This window comes from Leptonotus elevatus, chromosome 13 (genome assembly GCF_054856555.1).
Source record: "Leptonotus elevatus isolate MCC_2025b chromosome 13, RoL_Lele_1.0, whole genome shotgun sequence".
NCBI classification, from domain to species: domain Eukaryota; kingdom Metazoa; phylum Chordata; class Actinopteri; order Syngnathiformes; family Syngnathidae; genus Leptonotus; species Leptonotus elevatus.
In genome coordinates this window covers 5,667,888-5,690,741 of record NC_141251.1, presented here as the reverse complement: position 1 = coordinate 5,690,741, position 22,854 = coordinate 5,667,888, and the positions used below count along the sequence as shown (strand labels likewise).

The following is a 22,854-nucleotide window of genomic DNA, read 5'->3' as shown; positions in this document are numbered from 1 at the left end:
CATCAAAGCTTTCAAATGTATTTTCAAATGTATTTATGTCAAGTGAAGTCGAGAAAGACTGTACACTCTAAAAACAGTAGGGTCAAAAATAACACAATTATGGGTCAAAAATGATCAGATCCTCTACTTGGGTCTATTTGACCCAACTTTGAGTCAAGGATGGGTCTTTTAGTGGAAAACAACTCATAAATATTGGTCAGATCCTTTACTTGGGTCAAAATATTGGGTCATTTTGTATAAAAACCCCAAAAGTTGGGTCAAATTGACCCATAAAGTGGATCAGTCCATTTTGATCCAACTGTTTTTAGAGTGTATTTTATTTCATTATTATTATTATTATTATTATTCAATAAAAAACAAGTATCCCATTTATGTTAAGCAAAATCCAGAAATGACTCATTTTTTCTAAATTTTATTCTTAAACGTCACTAGAAAAACTTGCAATTGCTATTTGTTAAGCAGGGTTGTCATAAATGTAACTATTAAAGTAACTTCAAATCAAGTATTCAGTAAAGTACCTAGGTTGCGTTTAAAAGTGAGTAATCCATAAATAAAAATTTGGCTCACAACACAAAGCAAAAAAATGCTCATAAAAAAATACAACATCTTCTTGCCAATTACTCGTCGGTTGCCTGCAGATGCTTAAAAAGCCTTCATTTGGATTTGTCCAGAAGTGTGCTCTTAATTATGCTTTAAAAAAATGACCCCTAAACATTAAATCCGTTGTTCAAGAGTTTTAAAAATGCCAAACCCAATAAACAACTTTTCTAAAACTTTGTAATTAGTCTGCAATCACCATAAAAAAAAATGTTTTATAGCCGAGTGGCCACATTTTCTCAACGAGGGCTGTTAAATTTGATCGATATGTCCTTAAAGAACGATTCTGAGAAGTCATAAATGTGTTTTCCTCAAACCTGCAGACACCGTGATTCCTTTCCCCCCTGGAATGTGTACTAAAGTATGTATGAGTAACATGATTATCTCCTTTTACATTTTTTATTATGATTATTTTTCATGTGAGATGAATTTGAAAACGTTTTTCTTTCTTCTGCTACTTGTGTTCAAATTCCGAATGAACCAATCACTTTGAATCCTCGCAACTGTGAGGCAGGTGTGCTACCCACTGGGCCAACGTGCTGCCGCTGCCAGAAACATTTTCATAAAACTATTCGTATACAAGCAATTAAAAAGTCCATTTTCCATATTATGTCCACTTAAAAGGCCGACGCGTGGAGCTTTTAGTGCACATGCAGCAAAATCGCATCCGTTTTTTTTTTTTTTTTGCACTAATAGTCATCACAATAAAAGCATCTAAGAAGGTATAAGTCATGAATTATTCTAAATTCTGTGATAAAATATGCATAGCCAGAATGATAACAGCATAGCAAACCTCATTTCCTCTTGGTTCCATACTTAATTATGAGGAATCATCCAAGTGTAGCCGAGGTTTTCGCAAAAATGGCGCGTATCTTCATTTTACTGACCCAAAGAGGCAATTAATAACATTTTATAATAATAAGTAATGATAATTTAGCCGATAAAGAGAAACGTCATAGAATAATATTCCCAAATGGTTTTGTCCGCCCCTGATCCATTATTCATCTCCTAACTCCCATATATCAATATAAGATGATTACACTTTCTTAGAATGATGTTCGTTATTCTCGTCCTTTTCATGTTTTTGATAGACTGGAATGAATTATGGTGATCAGGCAAAAAAAAAAAAAAAAGGGCACCCATCGCCAAAATGTTCCTTTTTTTTCAGCTGTTGTAGTTTATTTTCTTGGCATCATGCTTCAGATTTTTTATAAAGTTAAACATATTTTGTGCCTAATAATCATTGTTCTGACAGAGTTGAAGCATTACACAAAAAATCTACTATTAAACCAAGACAGCTAAATAACATTTTCCTTTCTATTAATGCTTTTTTTTTGTATGCTCTGTATCATAGAGCACTTTATTTCCCACCTCTACATCATAGGTGTCAAACACAAGGCCCGGGGACCCGATCTGGCTCCCTCATATCAGTTCATGTGGCCCCTGAAACCAAATCATGTCAACTTCCATGATTCTTCCTCAAATCTGTACCAAAATAAAATAATAACTTTGAGATATTGCAAGCATTTTTTTCCCCTTACCAAACCTTTTTTTTACAGTAACATGGATAATCGTTGAACTGATTTCAAAACTAGTTATCCATCTATTTGTTGTGTAATCTATCAATAAATGAATGAATCATGAGATTAACTAATTTTTAGCGTAATTTTTCCTCATGTAAACTTCATCTGTTGAAGTTTAAATGCTTGCATGAAAATATCTCCTTGACTAAAGGTGACTTTTCCTACAAAAACACATTTTGGGCCGTCGTAACTTTTTTTTAACGCTTTATTGAGAGAGCTACTTCATATTCAACCGCAAAACGTTTGCGGTCGTGCTTGGTTTCTTCTTCAGGCTTTCACGTCAAAAAGATTTAATATCGTCACGTTAATAAAACTGGTGAACTCGTCTCATTTGTAAAGCAGTTAAATTCTCTTCATATTTGTTGGCGCGCTCTCACAACTAAAAAAAAAAGAGAATATAACATTGTACAGTATGTTTAGGGAATCTATCATTTTTCCCAACAAAAGTCTGCCATCTTAATGCTATATTATAATGCAACACGTCATAAGCAGGCTAATGGAAATTAGCATAGATGTTATGGTACTTAACTGTATAATGCTGCAAAAACAAAACAAAAAAACTGCTCCTTATTGCAGTATCTGTATCAAGGTACTTTATGCATCAAAGTCAGAATTTTGATATGCAGTACAGTAGTTTGCCAATATTTCCTACTACGAATGTCATACAGTAGTATGTGTGTGTGTGTGTGGGGGGGGGGGGGGGGGGGGTCATACCAGTAAGACAAAGTCGTTCTATAAGTAGTCATTACTGTATACTAGAACAAAGAGTCTATTAGTTACATGAATCTGGACTGGATATCAAATAAATGATCAAAACAGCTTTTTATAGTGCTTTTGTTAAAAGCTTCTATCGAAGGAATTCAAATATAAAAGAGAATTACAAATCATGACTGCACACCTCGATTATAACCAAATTTCACACATCCCACTGTATGATTGCGTCAACACAGAAGGCCTGATTCAAAAGGTAATCTCCTACTGATTTATTGTTTCCTCTAATAGCCTTTATGCAACATAGTTAGCGTCGCGGCGCTTTTGTCGAGCTGGCATTATGCTCCCTAATCTTGAATCTCGTGTAAATGCAAATGACTGCCTTCTTTCTGACGGGCCGCTGCAACCTCCACGCGATTGTGTCATTTTGCTGCAATGGCACTACGGGAGAAGCGGATTGTATTATGGAGGCGCTCCGTATAGAATACACCGAATATAGCAAGGCCTCTGTGTTCATTGATATTCTTGTGGTGAATAAAAGGCCAATTTGGTGGCCTTGACTTGCCTGAAAGCAGTTCAGAATCAATATGTATCTACTAACCTGATAAACGCATAAAAAAAAAAAAAAGGAAAGAAATGCATCTCTAGAGTAATGCTGGTTATTAAATGTACTGATGTGTTGAAATTGCTAGAAATGTGTTTTCATAGTTGAAAAAGTTTTGCTCTGACCAACCAAATGATGACAGATTGAACATGCTAGCTTTGTGAGGATGAATTTTAAATCTCATTTGGTTAAAGAAATATCCCCATTGCTGATGAGGTGGTGCCTTACAGCGACCCAATTTAGGAGTTGTTCGCAATCCGGGCCATTGTTTGGATTATTATTATTATATATTTTTTTTACCTTGTGAGCAAAAAAATCGAGATTAGTGCTCAACTCAACTTGATTCATAACAAGCAGCAGTTTGGTGTCAAACTAAACCTGAAACAGAAAATGACATCTTAGATTATCATAAATTAGCTTTAGCTGTTTTAAAAATAGCTCACCAGTGATGGGCCACCGACTTACTGAGAATAATTTAAATAGAAGAACGTTAACATTTATTTATGTATTTAACATTTTACATGTTAACCTTTTTCTGTACCACTTTTTTGTTGAAAACTAAAATTATTTGTGCAATAGGAATAAAATGCTTTTTTTCTCTCTCTTTTTTTTCCCCTTTTTTCTTTTTGGAAAAAAAAATTAAAAAAGGGGGAAAAAAGAAGAACATGAAAAAAAATATGTTTTTTTTTATTTACCCAAATATATTAAAAAAAAAGGTAATTCTAGAGCTGCAATTTTAATAACGCAATATTTTTGCTCGCAGTTATCGTGTCGTCAGAATCTAAAATCGTCCCCTTTCTGCTCAAAACATATCGTGTTTATCCTCTGCAAAGAATGACTAACATTACCATGGCTTACTGAGGAGCTGACTTCCTCGTATATCCTTAAGTCAGTATTATACTGCCCCCAGGTGGTTAAGATGTGCACACCAGGAGGAGCAGTACAGTGTCCATTGAAATGAAGCCACCATTTAATTTCTTGACATTCTATTTAGTTATATCATTAGTGTGGTTTTATGATGTACAATACTAGTGGTGTTTTTTTTTTAAATTATTAATTCATACGCTGCCAACGACGGCTATAGACATCAAAAGATCGATTTTGGGGGGGGGGGGGGGGCTGGCAGTGACTGAGTTGCCATTTTCACGATTCCTGCAGGTCCTCCCGGGGATACCTCCAGGGGGCCGTACCAAACTCCCTCGCACCCGAGGGCGGCTCAACCCCCCCCCCCCCCCCCTGGTGAATTTTGAACATTTTCCCGGTTCCTGTAGGACTTCCAGGAAATGTCTCGAGCGGCCTAGGGTAACCCCTCCCCCCAAAACCCCCCACCCCCCATCGAGCCAAACATTGACCCCCGGGCCGATTAAAAAACTAAAATAAAATATTCCAACGGTGTATGGCCCGTCACTGTACGACCTACCGCTCCAGAGATAGAGGGGGGACACATGCCGGATTTGTACCCGCCGTAGGAACCATCGATCCCGGTCTTTTTCACCAGGAACGCTCCGCCAAGTCCAGGTATACTTTTTTGATTTTTACTGGGCTGGCAGTGAATAAGTTAAAAAGCATAAAACTTTTTTTTTATGATTTCAGATAGTTGCACAACGTGCTTGATCACTGAATGAATCAATCTCAATGCGCAGCGCTATACTGAGTGTGTATTGTACATTGTTTTCATGTGTGCATCGTGCAGAAATCACCAAAATGCAGTCATCCTAGAGAGCAGGCAGTGTGGAAACATACAGTACCTTGCCTCCCTCACTCCCTCCCTCCCTCCCTCCCTCCCTCCCTCCCTCCCTCCTTCCTCCTCTCCATGCTGCTATCAGTTTTGATTGAACGAGCTGGAATTCTTTCAATGGCAGGAGTGTGTGTACGTGCTAACACTGTAGCAGGCTCTCGTAACTACAAACTCTTTAACACCTATGCAGCCCCAACAGGCGTTGAAATATCCTACTTCTTACGCTAATTACTTCAACGTGCCGGATTGCATTAGCAAGACCATATGTGCACGTTCACGACGATGTGGAGCAGAGAGTGTTGACACAGTCACAGTCTGCAACCGCCCCCCCCCCCACCCCCCCCGTGGCACATGGCGAGGTTTGTACGCCTCTGCCTCGTCTCCTAAGCGTCACGCCGCCATCGGGCCCGAGGCTGCCGCGCTGGCTGACACCTGTGTGCCGCCCGCGCTTCTCGTGGCGTGTCGTGTTGACACCAGGACTCTCTGCCGCCGCCTGTAGACATGTCTTGCCTCTCCCCCGCCATAGCGAGTGAGTGAGTGTGTGTGTGTGTGGCTTATTTTTTTATGACTCATTTGAATATGAAAGGAATGAAAAGTGACTTAAGTCTTGCACAGTCATATTGCAAAGCTGAATCCGCCGTTGGAATTGTAGTCGTGCCAAATGTTGAGTGTTTAGGGGCATGTTGGGAAGTGCCCCTCCACATCCCACAGATGGCCCCGTGGCAAAAACTACTACTGTAAAATCCCATGTGTGATACCCCCGCAAAAAAAAGAAACAAGAAAAAATCAACCTTATGAATCATTTTTTTCTCTGTACTTTTCTCCCGATTTGCTGGTAATCGTTATTATCAGTGATTCGAAACATACCAATAACGCTTTTAATTCCAAATTCAAAACTCTGCTCTATCCCCATAGCTATGATTAAGGTATTTTAAAGTTTACTTAAAATCATGTTTTTGAAAATCTTTTTCTTGCCCTTTAGTAATTTTAACAACCACATTTTTTTAACTTGCTTTTAACTCTTTTTAACTCTGTATCTGCTTTTAAATTGTGTACTTTTAATTACAGTAAGTGAAGCATATTGAGTTCCTTTGTGTATGAAAATGTGCTATAAATCAGTGGTTCTATTGTTTTTTTTGTGTGTGTGTTTTTTAAACAACCCCGTAGGTACTACCTAAGTGCTGAAAAAAAAAAAGTTCTTATTAACACTCCTGCATAATACTCCACCTTAATTTGGGATCTTGTGTTATTCACAGAATTTTCCAACAATGTTTGGTTTAATTTCAAAACAACACATAGGAATGTCTCCCAAAAATTTGCTACATTTTTTAAAACTAATTCAATCGCAAAAAAAACATTTAAAAACGTTTTAAAATAGTTGGTCCTTCCCTCCCAAAAACATGTGGACACGTTTTTTGGACGTTTTCTTAATTTATATATTTTTTTATGCAAAAGCATACAGAAGGCTTTGACCTGAAGAGGTCGCTTCAAGCAATGGAAGTTATTACACAAACGGCCAGCAGGTGGCAGCAGAGTATAAGAGCTCAACCAGGGCCATGTGGCAACAAGCTCATTTTGTCAGTGTTTTCACCAGGAATGTGAATATTGACGAAACTGTATTCTAATGCTAATTGTTGCAAAACGGAAACTTTTTTTTCCTGATGAAAGAAGAAACTCTAATCTTTCTAATCTTCTATAGCAATAGAACACAATATTCTGTGGGCCTTGCAAAATCAGTCAAAATCCAGTAAAACATCTGGGAGCGAAGGGGGTTGCTTTAGTGAAAATGAATTAATATATATATTTTTTTAATGGTAATATTACTACTATATGTACTCCATTTATCATTCTTGCAAAATTAGGATAATTTCCCTGGGAATATTCTGACTTTATTCTGGAAACAAAAAAAAAAAATTCTGGTAAAATAAACACTTTATCAAAACTATTTGCTTTGCAATTTCATGCCATTACAAATTAATTTGCCCCGTGAATTCTGTCAGTTGATACAATGTTGAATCCTTATATAGCTGGGGTTTAAAACAAAATATATATATAATTTTTTTGTTTGTTTTAATGTCTGCACGGTTCTGTGCATCGCTGTTGAGGAAATATTTGAACAGAATAATATTTTTCTACTCTTTTCACTATTTTCATGATAGTTCATTTGAGTGTAGATCAGCTCACTTTTTGGCACAAATGCTTTAATCTGTCCAGTAAAAGCCATGCTTTTCTCATCCCTTTTGTCATATATGGAACATCTATATAGTAATCTTTATACCTGGACCCGTCCGCCTCTCGGCATTTCTCAGCAGCTTAGAGCCCCTCCAACAGAACGACTTTGTCAGGCCTTGATAACAGCTCTGACTCGTCCTGGCAGTGGCAGCGCACGAAGGCCCCGCAATGTGCTCGCTGTACACACAGCTTCTCATATCCTGTCAAAGAATAGGATGGGGGGGGGGCTTATTTTGGTCAGCACCCCTCGCACCGAAGATGATATTGCTGCAATGATGAGAACGCCTCCCAGAGAGGGATTGTGGGAACGTGGTCGTCATGCGCTCACTCAGCCAAGCAATCTAAGACGAGCACGGCGGCTGCTCGTCTAATCTCGGCATTTGTTAAAGCTCCGTACTTTTAGCCAATTTACTTTTTGCTGCCTTCAAAAACAAGAAGCCAGGAGAGCTCCCAAGCCTGGGATAATGTTTTTACATCCAAAGGAAACGCAGGGTGTGACATTTGAGTGAGGCTCACGTTCTCCTCAGATGCGTCCCCGGTGCGCTTTGCCCACTGCAGCTATTTTTAGTTCCGATCAATCAGGTAGCAGCCAGTAAAAAACGATTTAATTGTCACTTAGCCGCCACGCCGCTTTGTCAAAGACGGATCGAAAGTGAGCACCTTCAACTCAGTGCATAATGTGGCCTGAGATTCTTGGACTTGAGTGTGTTACGTGCTCATTCCTGGTGAATTATGTTAGAAGTAAATAGTCTGGAAAATGTGTCTTTTTTTAGAAGTAATGTGTCTTTTCTCTACGGTAGACTGTGCAAATTTGGACACAACCAAAGTACCAATCATTCGCTAAGTCAAAGTATCATCTTCACCAAAAGAGTACGTAACTAAGCATGATTATCGGTATCGGTCTTAAAATGTTTTATTATATCTTGTTTTGAAATCCATGCTTTTAATTTGGAAGGCTGCTCTGTATTTCCGTTTCCTGTTTCACGTTTTCCGTTCATTACAAATATAATAGTAGTACAGTATATTCTGGACTATAAACCGCTACTTTTTTTTCACTTGCATTCGACCCAGCGGCTAATACAAAGGTGCGGCTTATCCATCAGATCACAAGGGGGCGCACTATAAAGGAAGCGCAAGAGCGTCAGGCGCAGCCTAACAAACCAAGTGAGCCCAAATACAGTCGGAGAGACAGAACCAGAGCGAGACAATTTTTGCGCCCTCGTTATGGAAAAGAAAGCCTTACATACCAGTGCGGAAACACCTGCGGCTTACATTCAGGTGCGGTTTATATGTGTAACAAACTCGAGTATTCCCCAAATTTAGCCAGCCGGCTTATAGTCAGGTGCGCCTTATAGTCCAGAAATTACTGTATGCATAAGAGCTATCATAAGCATCTGCGAGGGCCGTTGACGGCGTTAACGAGGCAATTAAGTGCACGGCACACGTGAAATTACGTGACTAAGTATTAAAAAAACGGATTTATACGTTTTTGGGTTCAAATGAGTTCATATCAGCTCAATACACAGCAAAAAATACTAACATAACTAAAGCTTTAAAAAGGAGTGTTTTTCCCCCGCGTGGTGACTGCATGTCAGCTAATAGCGAGACTCGACTTTTAGCCGCAGAGGTGTGTAATCAAACGCAGCTGATATGATTGCTGCCGCTCACCACACACAAATTACAGGTGCCATAAATAGAGAGGCGGCGGCGGCGGTGGCGTAATCTTGCGCGCGTGTGACTTGAGTGCTGATTTCAGCCCATCACGTTGTCTCACTCTGACACCTTGTTGTGCTACTCTGACTGATTTGCGACTCGTCTTCTCATCTCGGGCGTACGTTTCCGCTCTGCCGTTTAAACCTTGCGATATCGTTGAAAAGTTTCTGATGCAACATATGGTGGGGAATTGACTTTTCAATTGCTTGTATACAAATAGTTGGCGCGTCCGTCCACCCTTCAAGTGTGAAATTAACCGAGCGAGTAATCTTTTGTTTCTGTCTATTTCTGATAACGTGTCGGTTTGTGAGGCTGGCTGCATTTCCGCCCTACAGTTACATGACAGTTGGCTCATTTACATAATAACTCTCCCATGCATGGTTTATTCACCCATAACTGGGCAAATGAGCTCTTAGAACCCGAATGTGGCAAGCATTGTTACAGTTACCTTGAAAAAATAAATTAGCTGCATTACTTGTTTTTTTTGAAGTAACTACATTACTGTAGATTACAAATTACTTTATTAGTTACATTCAACAGATGCCAATAACACCGCTTAATGAAATATTGACAACCAGTTCTGCCAATACTTCATTAGAAATGCATTTTTAACAGTGATGTTTAACTCAGCCATTTTCAATGAAGCAACCCCCTTCGCTCCCGGCTGTTTGACTGATTTCGCAAGGCCCACAGAATATTGTGTTCTATTGCTCTAAAAACATGGAACCTACCAAAAGAAAGATCAGTGCCGTTAAGTTTTGTTTAAATTGTTGAAAAAAAATACGTCTCATGTTTTCCCATACTTAACCAACACATTACACGGAATGAATAATGATAAAGCGTGAGTCATCTCGAGCTTGCCTTCAGGGCTGATTGGTATTTTACAGCCTAGGCAGTTATGCAAGGCTTCACAGGAAACCAATTTCCGACTGAAAGGAGTACAGTGCATAAGGAAAAGACACACGAGTGTTAAAAGAGGGGGAAATAAATGACATCGAGTACAAAACGTAATCTTTTAGACAGTTGGCAGGTGGAACAGCCGCGACGTGTTTACCGGGCGCAAAGTTTTCGTAACAAAAAAAAAGGTGAAGAAAGTCATCACAAAGTTAGAAAACAATCTATCCCGCATCCTCATAGAGACAAACACCCGACAAGGACACGGCGGTGAATATGAGAGGCCCCGGAGGAATCATACAGCAGACCGTTTGGATCACCCCATGCTGTCGAATGATTGATCTTGATGTGCTCGCGTGATATATTGCACTGCTATTGGCATGTGAATAATGTGCTGTTTGCGTAATATAAATGACTTCCATTTCCCGCTCGGTGCACCATCGGGCCCCGTCGTTGAATAATTGCCGCTTGGGTTTGGCGTCCAGGGACAGGAAGTGGTGACGTGCTCCTCTGTGATGATGGGGAGTCGCTTTATTCATGTTGCCTTGACGTGACGTCGGAAATAAGCCCGGACACGACTGTGATTAAATGAACGCTCGCCAGCAATTTTAAACATTTGACCCATAGAAATGATTTTGATGCTGGTGTTTTTAATTGAAATTGTGACACTTTTTATGTACATGAGGCAACAGAAAAATGGCAGTGTTTTTTTCCCCTCTATCTTTTCCTACAGTTTGGAAGTGGCTAATGATGCTAAGCGCTAATGAATGAAAGTAGCCATTTGATGCTTACAGGACGAATCGATGTTATTGTCTTGAAATAAGCATTGCGGTTTAAACGAGCACAGTTTTGAACAGTAACATTAGCGAAGATGCTAACGCTAACTTGTCGTGATAGGTGTCCAGAGTGGCCCACCAACAATTAAGCATGGCATTAGCATCGATGCTGCTACGTCTTCAAACATTGTCTGATCATTAAAACACCCCCCAAGTTTATACTAGGACGGATGACTGAGCAAATATGTGTTATGAAGTGTTCTGGCTGGTCCAACCCTGGCTGGGATTCTATTCTAAAATAATAATTATAATAAAGTACTAGTAAAAGCCACTTTTATATCTAGAAGTGTGTATCTTGCTGTTCTTGTTGTTTTACAGAATTAGATTCCATTAAAAAAATGTGATGAAGTAGCTAAGCTAATATCCGCTAATGGCTAACTGAACTAATCTGTGTTGGTGTCCTGGCTGGTCTACCAATGGTAGGGAATTTATTCTAAAATAAAAATGCTACTCAAAGCTACTTTTATATGTGAAAATTTGTATCTTGCTGTTCTTTTTTTTTTTTTTTTTTTTTTACAAAGATAAACTTAGATTCCATAAAAGATGTGATAAGGAAGCTAAGCTAATATCCGCTAATGGCTAACTGAACTATTCTGATTGGTGTGCTGGTTGGTCCACCAATGGAAGGGAATTTATTCAAAAATAAAAAGGCTACTCAAAGCTACTTTTATGTGTGGAAATATGTATGTTGTTGTATTTATACAGAAGTAAACTTATATTCCATAAAAGATGTGACAACACGCGAAGCTAATACCCGCTAACTGAACTAATCTGTTGTTACGAGGTGTCCTGGCTGGTTTAGCAAAGGCAGGGACTTTTTTCCAAATAAATATGCTACTAATGGCTACATTTATATGTGGCAAATCTGTGAAATAATACAAAAAGCTTGTTTTAACTGTTCAAATAAAAATGAAAAGCCTCTTAGTCATCTCAGTGGCTGAATTTTTCACAAGTCTGCGGAGACGGATGAGATCGGTGGACAAAATTGATTTTATTTACACTGATCCCCCAAAATGAAGGAAATCCGCACTGATACCGATCCAAACCAATGGTGCACCCCTAGTTAAATTTCATGAAAACTTAAAACAAAAAAATTCATTTCAAGTTCACGCAGAGCTTTCCTCTTACCAGTAATATACAAATGAACATGTTTTTTTTTTCTTTTTACAGCACACGACTCACTTTGGGGAAAACATAAATTATTGTTCAGTTATTCCAACAAAAGCACTTTGCGTTGACTACGGAGGCTGCTTGTTCTCTCCAAGGAGTTGCAGCCAGGAAAGAAAAACATTAGCATGGAGCAGATGCAGCGATAAAAGGCCGGTCAGGTGGGATGTTTAGGAGGAGGAAGGTTTGGAAGAACGTATGGAAAAAATATTCCCCGGCCAGAGCTCCTTGCAGAGCAGCATGAATAACGCTAATTACACCTTTTTCAACATTTATCAGCACTAAACTCCCAAATGATCGTCTTCACTGTGAGGCAAATCTAAAATTGGCTTCAGTGTTAATCACACTGATGGCACGCATTCAGCCCAGGATGCACACCGCCCTCCCTTTAGTGGCGCCGTCCTGCCTGCTTCATCACGAACAACATATGGAAAGAGCCTCCCCCGCTTTACATTGCCAACATTGTATGACTGACATGACATCCGTTTTGTTTTAATGAAATGGAACATGAAAACATTTTCTTGATTTAAACATGGTGGGGGGGGGATCTATAAATCTGACAGTGCTGTCACATCCAATGATGGAAAATAGAATTGATTAAAACAATATATCGCCGTCATAGTCTGTCCATAATATTAGTGGATGATTTGTTGTGTTAGCCTCAAAGCTAACTCATATATTTTTTTGAATTATTATAATAATGATTACTGACATGTCATAACGTCATAGTAAAATACAATTATAAAAAGATTATTTTGATAACTAGACAAAGTGCAATTTCTGCAGAAATTGTGTGGGAATGCTGAAAAGATGAATGCTATTAGCTGAATGCTAAGATTTGAATGCATGTGTTTATGAAGTAAATTGAAAGATACATTTTTTACTTGTAGTCAAATGACAAAATAATAAAAAGAAAACTTGAACTGCAATCTGTCTAAAGTGGGATATAATCATTTCAGAGAAATATATAATAGTTTTAGTAGTAACACTGTTCACATGTAGACGTGTACAAAAATATGATTTAAAAAAAAAAAAAACACAAACATATTTTGGTGAAACTTTTTTAATACATACTGCATCCTGTTTACTGGAAATTAATCTAAGAAAGTTTGAATTCCTTAAGTCATGTTTGCGCCAAGCGTAATCACTGATGCTTTTTGAAACGTCTCCTCCCTAAATCAAGGCTGAAGTGCATTGCACTGCATCTTGTTTTTTCTTCTTCTTCTTTTCCTGCCAATGCTGATGTTTGCTGGAGTTTCGGGAGCATCATCGATCCCTAAAGTCTTCCCGTAATTCATCTTGGCATTCACGTGTTTTCGCAGGTTCCCGCCCGTTAGCGAGCTGGCGCCGGTGGGTACGCCGGTGGGGACCATTCTAGCTGCCGCCATCAACCAGACCATCTACTACTCCATCGTGGCAGGAAATGATTTAGGTATATTTCCATTTGGCGCTGTCTTTGCTATAATGTGCTTTGTGACAAAATGTTGTTGGCGTGGAAAATGTTGAAAGAAATATATGTTAGTAAGCAGTCTGTTGATTTGTGTTTTCATACACATTGGGGAGATCATCTGAAATTCAAGTTCTACCTGATATCATGTCAGCAGAACTACAAATAGGACTTGACAAAATTGGTATTTTAAGTTGTAAAATATAAATTATTAATCAGAGTTTGTTGAGTTTTTTTTTTTAAAGTTTTTTTAAACAGTGAATATGGCACACTATTTTTGGTCAAAATGACACTTTGTGGATGGAGGTGGTTGTGTCGTAAAAATAAGTCAATGCTCACCCCTTAATTTAGCATAATTTAATGTCCACCTTGCTAGGCAGCAAATTATTTTTTTATGCTGTTTCCTTGGCATTTTTTGGTGCCCTAAACAGCTGATAATGGCAGTACTGTTTCCCCAAAAATATAAATACGTTCTATTTTAAATATTACCTTGCTCCCAAAGACATATTTTTTGTGTTTCTTTATGCTAGAGGATACAGAAGGCTTTGATGCAGCCTCAGAACTGAAGAGAACGCTTGAAGCAATGGTAGTTATTACAAAAACGGCCAGCAGGTGACAGCATAGTATAAGAGATCAACCAGGGCTATGTTGCAAAAAAGCTATTTTCCCCAGTGTTTTGAACAGATTTGTGAATAATGATGAAACTTTGCTGGTAATTGCTGCAAAACGGAAACAGATATAAAAAATAATAATAATCCTGATGAAAGAAGAGACTCTAATCTTTCTTTTGGTAGGTATCATGTTTTTATAGCAATAGAACACAATATTCTGGGGGCCTTGCAAAATCAGTCAAAATCCAGTGAAACAACCGAGAGTGAAGGGGGTTGCTTCAGTGAAAATGGCTGCAAGTGAATGAGTTAAACTAGACATCAGCAGTTTTTAAACTTTATACAACAAGCACCACAGTACTTCTATCATGGCCAACAAAAAAAAAATAGCAATAGCATTTTAGCATGTTTCTATTGACTCTGTATTATGTATAAAAGTGCATTCACAACACAGAGTCACCACCGGTGCCAAGTAGCAGATGGCCCGGACTTGCTCTCAGCACTAAACGCGCCAGCAAGTTGCAGACATAGTCATGTTTGTCCTTTGTCTGTCCTGGAGTGCGAAAAACAGCGGTCACATATTTGCAAAGCCGACTGCTTGCTTGTCACACTCGCTGGCAAAATCGGCAAAGCGTAATTAGTCCCTGAGAGAGCAGACAACCCGGCAGGTGGGACTTCGGTTGGGTTTCTTTGGAGGAACAGGAAAGAGTTTCACTTAAGCGTGAGTCGGCAAAATGAATTGAGTGGCCTTTTATTCATATGCATGAACGTAAAACAAAAATGAGTAAAAATCCAGTATAAGGCTGAGAATTATGAACCGTTCCCATCATTTGCTTCTCAAGTGTTACCTGAACATTATATTAAAAAGAATGTCATTACTAATTCCTTAGAATTTGCCTGTGTTTTTTTCTTCCCTTGCAATTAAGCCAATACGTATCAGGTAGTCGTTCAAAAGTTAACATTGCAAAGTTAAAGACTAAAGTTCAGAAAACTTTTGTGTTTCTCACTTTTCTCCCCCTTGATCCTCTTCTTTTTTTTTTTTTTGTTGCCTTTGCCTGGTTCTGTTTTGTCCGTTTCGGTTGGCCTCACCCCGCCGCGCTCTTGTTTTGCTTGCAGGTCATTTCCGCGTGGACAACAGAACGGGCGTCATCTTCGCCGCCAAGCCGCTGGACTATGAAAATGTGACCAGCTACGTCCTGAGGGTGCAGGCCGACTCGCTGCTGGTCGTCATGTCCAACTTGCGCGTGCCTTCCAAAAGTAAGAAACCACCGTTTGGGAATGTGCGGGGGTTGAAATCATCTTTCCTATGATTTCTGTGTACCTAAAAAGGATTACAACACAGAATTTGAAGTTAACGATGCGCACATAATGATTCAACCGTACCTTCGACACCAATGGCGATGTCATTTCTGTTATGAAATATTCGGTATTAAGTTGAAAACAGAACACTCTGAACTTGAAAGTGTAATAAAAGGCTCATGCATGTCATATAACACACAGCAGTATCTTTTGATCGCGAGTGACAAGTGACAGCTCGCCCCTCGGCGACTTGCGCAGGAAGCTAACGTAACAGTCGCTTCAGTCACAGAAGAGCTAAATGAATTATTTGTTCACACACAGAAAACAGCCGACAGCAATTGAACAAAAACAGGAAGCGAAAAAAAACAACCCAGTAAGTTTACTAACTTAACAGTGACTTAAGGTGGACATATTCTTCTTTTCTCACATTGTTCTTCTCTAAACACAGTCGTCCTTTCAGATCAAGTGTCCCAAAATGCAGGAATCATTTAATGTTGGCTTAAATGAGATCTTCGGAGGTGTGCTACGTTCGAAAAAACGATTATTTGAACGTCTTTTTGTTTGGCCATGATTTGGTCAAACTACTAATTGTCGATATTACACTATAATGTACAGTACAAAATTGTTGTTTTATGGTCATTTATCTTCTTGCAGCCTCACATATTTGTTGTTCAACATTCGTAAACTAGCCTTTTTGCGATTTTTTTGGGAAGAAATCTATCATCCGTTGTTTGCTGAAAAACTCGCCTTTTCACTGTTTTTGTGTTCAGGCTAAAGCCATGTCTCGTGCAAAAAGGTTTTTACTGCCCCCTGGTGGCATCTTGGTACCAAGCACCTATGTTGAACTGAGGGGAGGAGTTTAATTTACTGGCCACAGATTTATCTCATTGGATTTTTTATTTTTTGGAGGCAATTGCAAAGTTTTTTTCTGTGGGGCTGTCAATTATGCGGGGTTCACTGTACTTCATAAGAACATAGCGACATCCATCATCCATCCATCATCCATCCATCCATCATCCATCCATCATCCATCCATGATCTGTCCATCCATCATCCATCCATCATCCATCCATCATCTGTCCATCCATCATCCATCCATCATCCATCCATCATCCATCCATCATCCATCCATCCATCATCCATCTATGATCCATGCATCATCCATCCATTATCCATCCATCATCCATCCATCATCCATCCATCCATGATCCATCTATGATCCATGCGTCATCCATCCATTATCCAACCATCATCCATCCATCATCCATCCATCATCCATCCATGATCCATGATATATCCATCCATCATCCATCCATCATCCATCCATCATCCATCCATCATCCATCCATCCATGATCCATGATATATCCATCCATCATCCATCCATCATCTGTCCATCCATCATCCATCCATCCATGATCCATCTATGATCCATCCATTATCCATCCATCATCCATCCATCATCCATCTATGATCCATGCATCATCCATCCATTATCCAACCATCATCCATCCATCATCCAACCATCATCCATCCATCCATCCATCCATGATCCATGATATATCCATCCATCCATCCATCATCCATCCATCATCCATCCGTCATCCATCCATCTATGATCCATGCGTCATCCATCCATCCATCCATGATCCATGCGTCATCCATCCATGATCCAACCATCATCCATCCATCATCCATCCATCCATGATCCATCTATGATCCATGCGTCATCCATCCATCATCCATCCATCATCCATCCATCCATGATATATCCATCCATCAGCCATCCATCCATCCATCTATGATCCATGCGTCATCCATCATCCATCCATCCATTTTCTAAACCGCTTATTCCTCCCAGAAACCAGATCTTCTACATGAATACTCACAATCACACAAACGTAATCTTTTCTTCGACATCCTGTCAAATTTGATGAAAACGTGTTACAGTTTACGCAAATGCATATTACTTCCTCCCCGACACACCTGCTATCCTCCATGATCACCTGTTCTCTTTCCGTTTGCTTCAGACTAACCAGTTTAGGCGGACTCATGACATATTTGACAGCTTTTTCCAGTCCACTCTGACAGCTGCTTCTTGAAAACCAGCTTTGATGATCACTTGTCGGTCTGCCGCCTTTGTTCACCCGCTATGCATACATATTGGCTAATTTCCAAGCTCGGCTTGATATTTAAATCATTGATTTTGACTCCTCGTGGGGTTGTTTATTTCCTTTTCGCAAATCGTCAAAGTCGACTTTGCCGTCATCAGATTGTCTGAAGAACGCCGAAACCTTGAAGCTGTCCTCGTTGACATCCACATTTCAACCAGATTCCACGAGCCAGCATACGGTTTGCCGATGAAAGCTAATGAACGAATGAAGTTTCCGAACAAACGTTTCCCGATGAATAATCGATGACCTACTGTACGTTGCTTTGCCTCGGTGCACCTCTCAAATGCTAATCACGGGAATTACAGACGCGCGATCCGCAGATCAACGGCTCCACAGATCCACACATTCGCCTCTTATCTGGCAGAGTCAAAGGCGTTCGCAATTGAGATGTGTTCGCTGACATTTCGCCCTCTTTTGGCAACGCGCCATCAAACACCCACATTAATACAATAATGATCAGACGGCGGCAAACACGTCTTTCATCTTGTTGAATGACTGAGTTGAAATGAGAATTTTTTTTCTACGTCCTTTCAGTAAGATCATTCAAAGGAGGGCACTCTTCCTGTCTGTCAATGCACACAGTGAGAAAACGGAAACAACTGGCTTAATCCAAATAAAAGTCGTGTTTCAAGAGGTATCTTAGCACGGTAGGTGTACTTCGACTTTCTTCAGTCGGGGAAAACTGAAAAACACGTCGCCATTGAATACATCTGAAGCGAGACGTGCTAATCAAGACGCTAAGGCTTTCTCTTTGATACACACTACATCAATAATCACTGAAAGTTTAAGACTGTTTGGGAATTGCAGTAAACAATTTCAAACAGTTTCTTGTCTTCATGTCTTGGCCTGTGGCTGTCGGTCACGGTAAGTCATCAAAGTGGAGGCGCTAAAGCAACAATGTGTGCGGCAGTGGGGTACGCAAACTGTTGGAATGTTGCCACAATAATAATCTCTGAAGGTTTCATAAAAAATGCTATGGAAAATGCGCTTTCTTTTCACGAAACAAAATGTACTCACTCTCTTACTGTATTTAAGTAGATTTTGTTATTCTGGTCGCCCGCCATTCATTCCAATGAGGGACTAGGATGACAAAACGTTCTCTTTTACTCAAACATGTCAACTTTTTTTTACATCCGGACAATTTTGTAAATTCATGAAAATGTCCGGTTTTCATTAACCAATGAGCATGTGTCGAATTTGACTGAAAATTGACGTGTCAAAAGGGAGGCGGACTTTTTAATTGTTGTTTAGACGAGCTCCTCGTGGACCTTCTCGTGTGCAGTAAATCCCGTGTTTGCCGCATAGCGCATCATTCCCGGAGCAAATCTTGCCGTTGGAAACGGTCGATGTTTCGAAGAAGAGAGAGCCAGAAAGAAAGTGAGTGGGCCTCGTGCGCTTTCCCCGAGGGTCCTTGCTCTCTGTCTCACAGGTTTCGCGGCTGTAATCTGATGTGCAGTCGGTGTGCGTCCAAATCCCCCGGCGCTCCCTGCGCTCCGATGCAACATGACTTTACACTTTTGCATGCCAGAAGACGACAAATGGGATATGACGGTGTTCTTTTTCCTAACCAAGACTGGAGAGGTGAAGAGATTTTTGCTATTGTAAATATCTAGGTAAATTATAATGTAATTGTACCTTGATTTATGAGAGCCGGCGTTTGGTGATTTAAAAAAATAAATAAATAAATGTTTTCTGTTGCAAGCCGAAATTTGAGTTATGAGGCAGATACGCCAACACTTAAGTGAAGTGAAATTAAGGTCGAACTTTGCAGGTGGTCAGAGAGCCACAGTTTCAGCTGTTTATCCTCCGTTTAGCCTCCTTCCTCACTCAAGTTTCCATTTTTCCATCTAAGAAACTTGGGGCACTAATTAGCAAACTGCCAGGCTTCCCGCTATTGGTCATTGTTCTTTTTTGTGTTTCTTGGATGTCTTGTGACTGTGAAGACAAGACTCCATCTTCTGATGTCATTCGCTAGGCCACTCCCCTTAAAGGCGCACATCCAACATGCAAATACCCTATGTACATAGCCTATCAATTTGTGTTAAGTAGCATGCTTTAAAACAGCTACAGTAGGTTCTCAAAAATAAAGCACTCGTGAAAAATGTATATACAGGTTAATAATAGCCCTTTGAGTAACCCATAGATGTGCCGCCCCCCCCCCCCAAAAAAAAAGTTTTTAAAATATTTTACTTAGTTTAACCACTGCTCCACTCACCGTATAAAAGGAGTTTTGCTTTAAAAAAAAATAAAAAATAAAAATCTCATTCATATAATGCTGAGGTATCGGATCGGGACTTGGAATCGCCCCATATTCAAAATGAGGTGACTCAGACTCAGGTCCAAAAAAGTGGGATCAGAACATCCCGAGTAAATACACTGTTGTAAACTGGAAAAAAAAAAGAAGAGGGAAAACAGGAAGAATTTCAAGAGCAGCCTCATTTTTGCTGAAGACATTACAAGGAGATTATTGAATGTCTCCATCCTCTCCCATCCTGCATTTTACACCTACAGAAAGCATCTGCTGTCGGTTCATTTTTTATGTATATTGTGAGATAAATTTCTTAGTGGGGAAAAAATAATAATAATTTGCTTACTATAAACACAGAAGGATAGGTACACTGTACAATATTTTTGCCTTATCCATTACCCTTTCTCTCTCTCTCTCTCTCTCTCTCTCTCTCTCTCTCTCTCTCTCTCTCTCTCTCTCTCTCTCTCAATGTAATAATATTTCCCTTTTTTTTTTAATCCTTTTAAAGTGTGTTTAAAGACATAAAAAAAAAAAAGTACCATAAATGCTATGAAAACATGCCCTAAGGAGTATTGGAATGTAATGTATGCAATGGAGGCGGAGTTACTGTAATTACATTTCCCTTTACTTCAATTGGGAAGGATGATTTAAGACTGACAGAAATAATTCAGCGTATCTCGAGGCACCCCTGTACAAGTAAATGAAGTAACAAGCTTGGTCACAGGGCAAATTAACTTCTTAACTATCACCGTGTTTGTATTGCTCGATTTGAACTGACCTTCACATAATTCTTTCCGTCATTTGCATTTTTTAATGATGGCCGGCAGAAAGTTTTAAGTTGGCACAAACTTTCCCAAGATTGATTGGAGTTACACACCCACTCGCCTCAGCTAATATTTCATCATCATTTTGATGAGTTCAACTGAGACTCAACATCCCCACTGTTTGCTTGGCGAATTTCAATTGTTGATTTCCTGATGTGCTTATTGGGGGCAATAGGAGACCCAGGCGCCACTCTGAGTTTCTCGCCGCGTAATATCGTCATTGATCAAGGCAAGTCGGCCTCATTATTGACTCTAACGGCGTCGGATGAAACCAAACGAGCTCCGGGCGCTCGTGTCGTTAGAAGCGATCTCCAACGAAGATGAGAGCACCTCGCTCCTTGCTGCGGGCGGCCACCAATCTTTTTAACGATTTAAGAAACATCTGAAGAAATATTGCTGAAATTACCGCTGAATTTCCAATGACTTGTGCTGCTACATGTTCTTTTTAATGAGTGGATGTCGAAATTGAACCTAAACAATTCATGTTTATGTTAATAATATTATACAGCAACTTTATGATTTGATCATTCTCTTTCAATATTTTGATTTTCCCTCAACTTTATTCTTGTAATTCTTTTTTCCCTCATGGATTATTCAGATTTGATGAAATGAGGCATTTTACCTCTTATCACAACTTTATTTTTCTTTTGCACCCTGAAATATTGCAACTGTGTTTTTTTTTTCTCATGTAATGTCACCATTTTTTCCTCATGAATTATAATTTATTTGTTGTAATATAAAAAGTTTTTTTCATGTGATATTATGACTTTACTGATATGCTTGTGAATTGTGACTTTTTATGACATTTTTCATCATCACAAATTCTGAACTTTTCCCGAGAAATGTTGTGGCTTTATTCTCATAACATTCGTGCAAAATGTTGACTTTTTTCTTCCATCTTAACTTCATACTTGTAAAATTACAGCTATATATTTTGCGACTTTGCTTCCCCTCAATTATTCTGACTTGATTATCGTAAAACGCCGACTTATTCGAAATACAATGACCGCTTTTTTATTCTTCATAATGTTAAGATTTTTTTATTTAAAATTATGACTTTTCTCTCCTAAATGTATGTATTTTCCACAAAAAAATCCGACTTAATTTGTGTAAAATTAATGCTTTTCCCTCATCATATCACACCTTTCTCATATTATTGAGACTTTTTCTTAAAATGGTAGTTTTTTTCCCCAGCTAATGCAGTCTTATTAATATGGCCATTATACTCTTTCATAAGAAAATTTGGATTAAAAATAATCGTCAAATAACTTCACATGCAAAGAAAAACTATTTTTTTCTGACCAAAAGTTTATAAAGCGCAAACCACAAAGAATGTTCTCAGTAATGAGATGGCTACCATATGACACGAGAAATGATTTCAAATTTCAAATTGCAATCTGGCTGACGACCGTGGCCAAATGATAGTGACACCATCATTTTCAGTTCAAATGATGCAACGTTCGATCAACAGCGGTTCTGATTACGTTTCGGGACGTGTTTATTAAGCCGCCGGTGACGGCCGGCAGCTCTCGATGGGCCCATCAGCGGGAGAGCGAGAAACTGATGTGTCGTGTCATGATGTCAGAAGACTTCTGCAAATCGGTGAGAGAATCAAAAGTTTCAAACATACCGTATGGAGATCTGACCATGAAACTAAACTTGAAAATGATATTCTGTCAAGTTGAAGGTAGGTAGCCCTAGTGGTTAGAACATCAACCACACATTTCTGGGTTTGAATCTCGGCTCCAAAACCTTATACGCAGAGAACGAATGGATCGATTCAGTCTCATTAAAAATGGTGCTCTTCCTTTGATGTGGAAAAAATCATCCCCAAAAGATGAAATTCTGGTGGAGTGAAAAGGATCATTGAAGTGATTTCAAAGCTTGCTTTGTCTGAGTCTGTCGAATATCGTTTGAAAATGAAAAGTTTTCTCGCTTTAACCCAAGCAAGAGCTTAATCAAAGTGAACCCAATGTGTCTTGATGCAAGGCACTAATCAACCGATAACTGCTTAAAATTGTGTCATGTAAATGAAATATGTCTAACCAAAGTAAACATGGTGAGGCTGCATTTAGCTGCTATGCTGCATGCAATTGTAATAATAAGTAATAAGTGTGACCCCCCCCCCCTTCCCCCCAGATTTGTGATTAACGTCTTATAAAAAATAAAAAAAATGTCAA

The 22,854-nt window shown here is 39.2% G+C and overlaps 1 protein-coding gene across 3 annotated transcripts in view; it reads left to right on the top strand.

The window, feature by feature from the left end:
* LOC147163577 (protocadherin-15-like) overlaps window positions 1-22,854 on the top strand; it is a 230,833-nt gene that overhangs the window by 187,141 nt on the left and 20,838 nt on the right. For all 3 annotated transcript variants that reach the window (XM_086092793.1, XM_086092792.1, XM_086092791.1), the window contains 2 exons: window positions 13,398-13,507; window positions 15,247-15,387. In XM_086092793.1, the coding sequence (XP_085948919.1) occupies window positions 13,398-13,507; window positions 15,247-15,387 (251 nt within the window). The remainder of the gene's footprint in view (window positions 1-13,397; window positions 13,508-15,246; window positions 15,388-22,854) is intronic.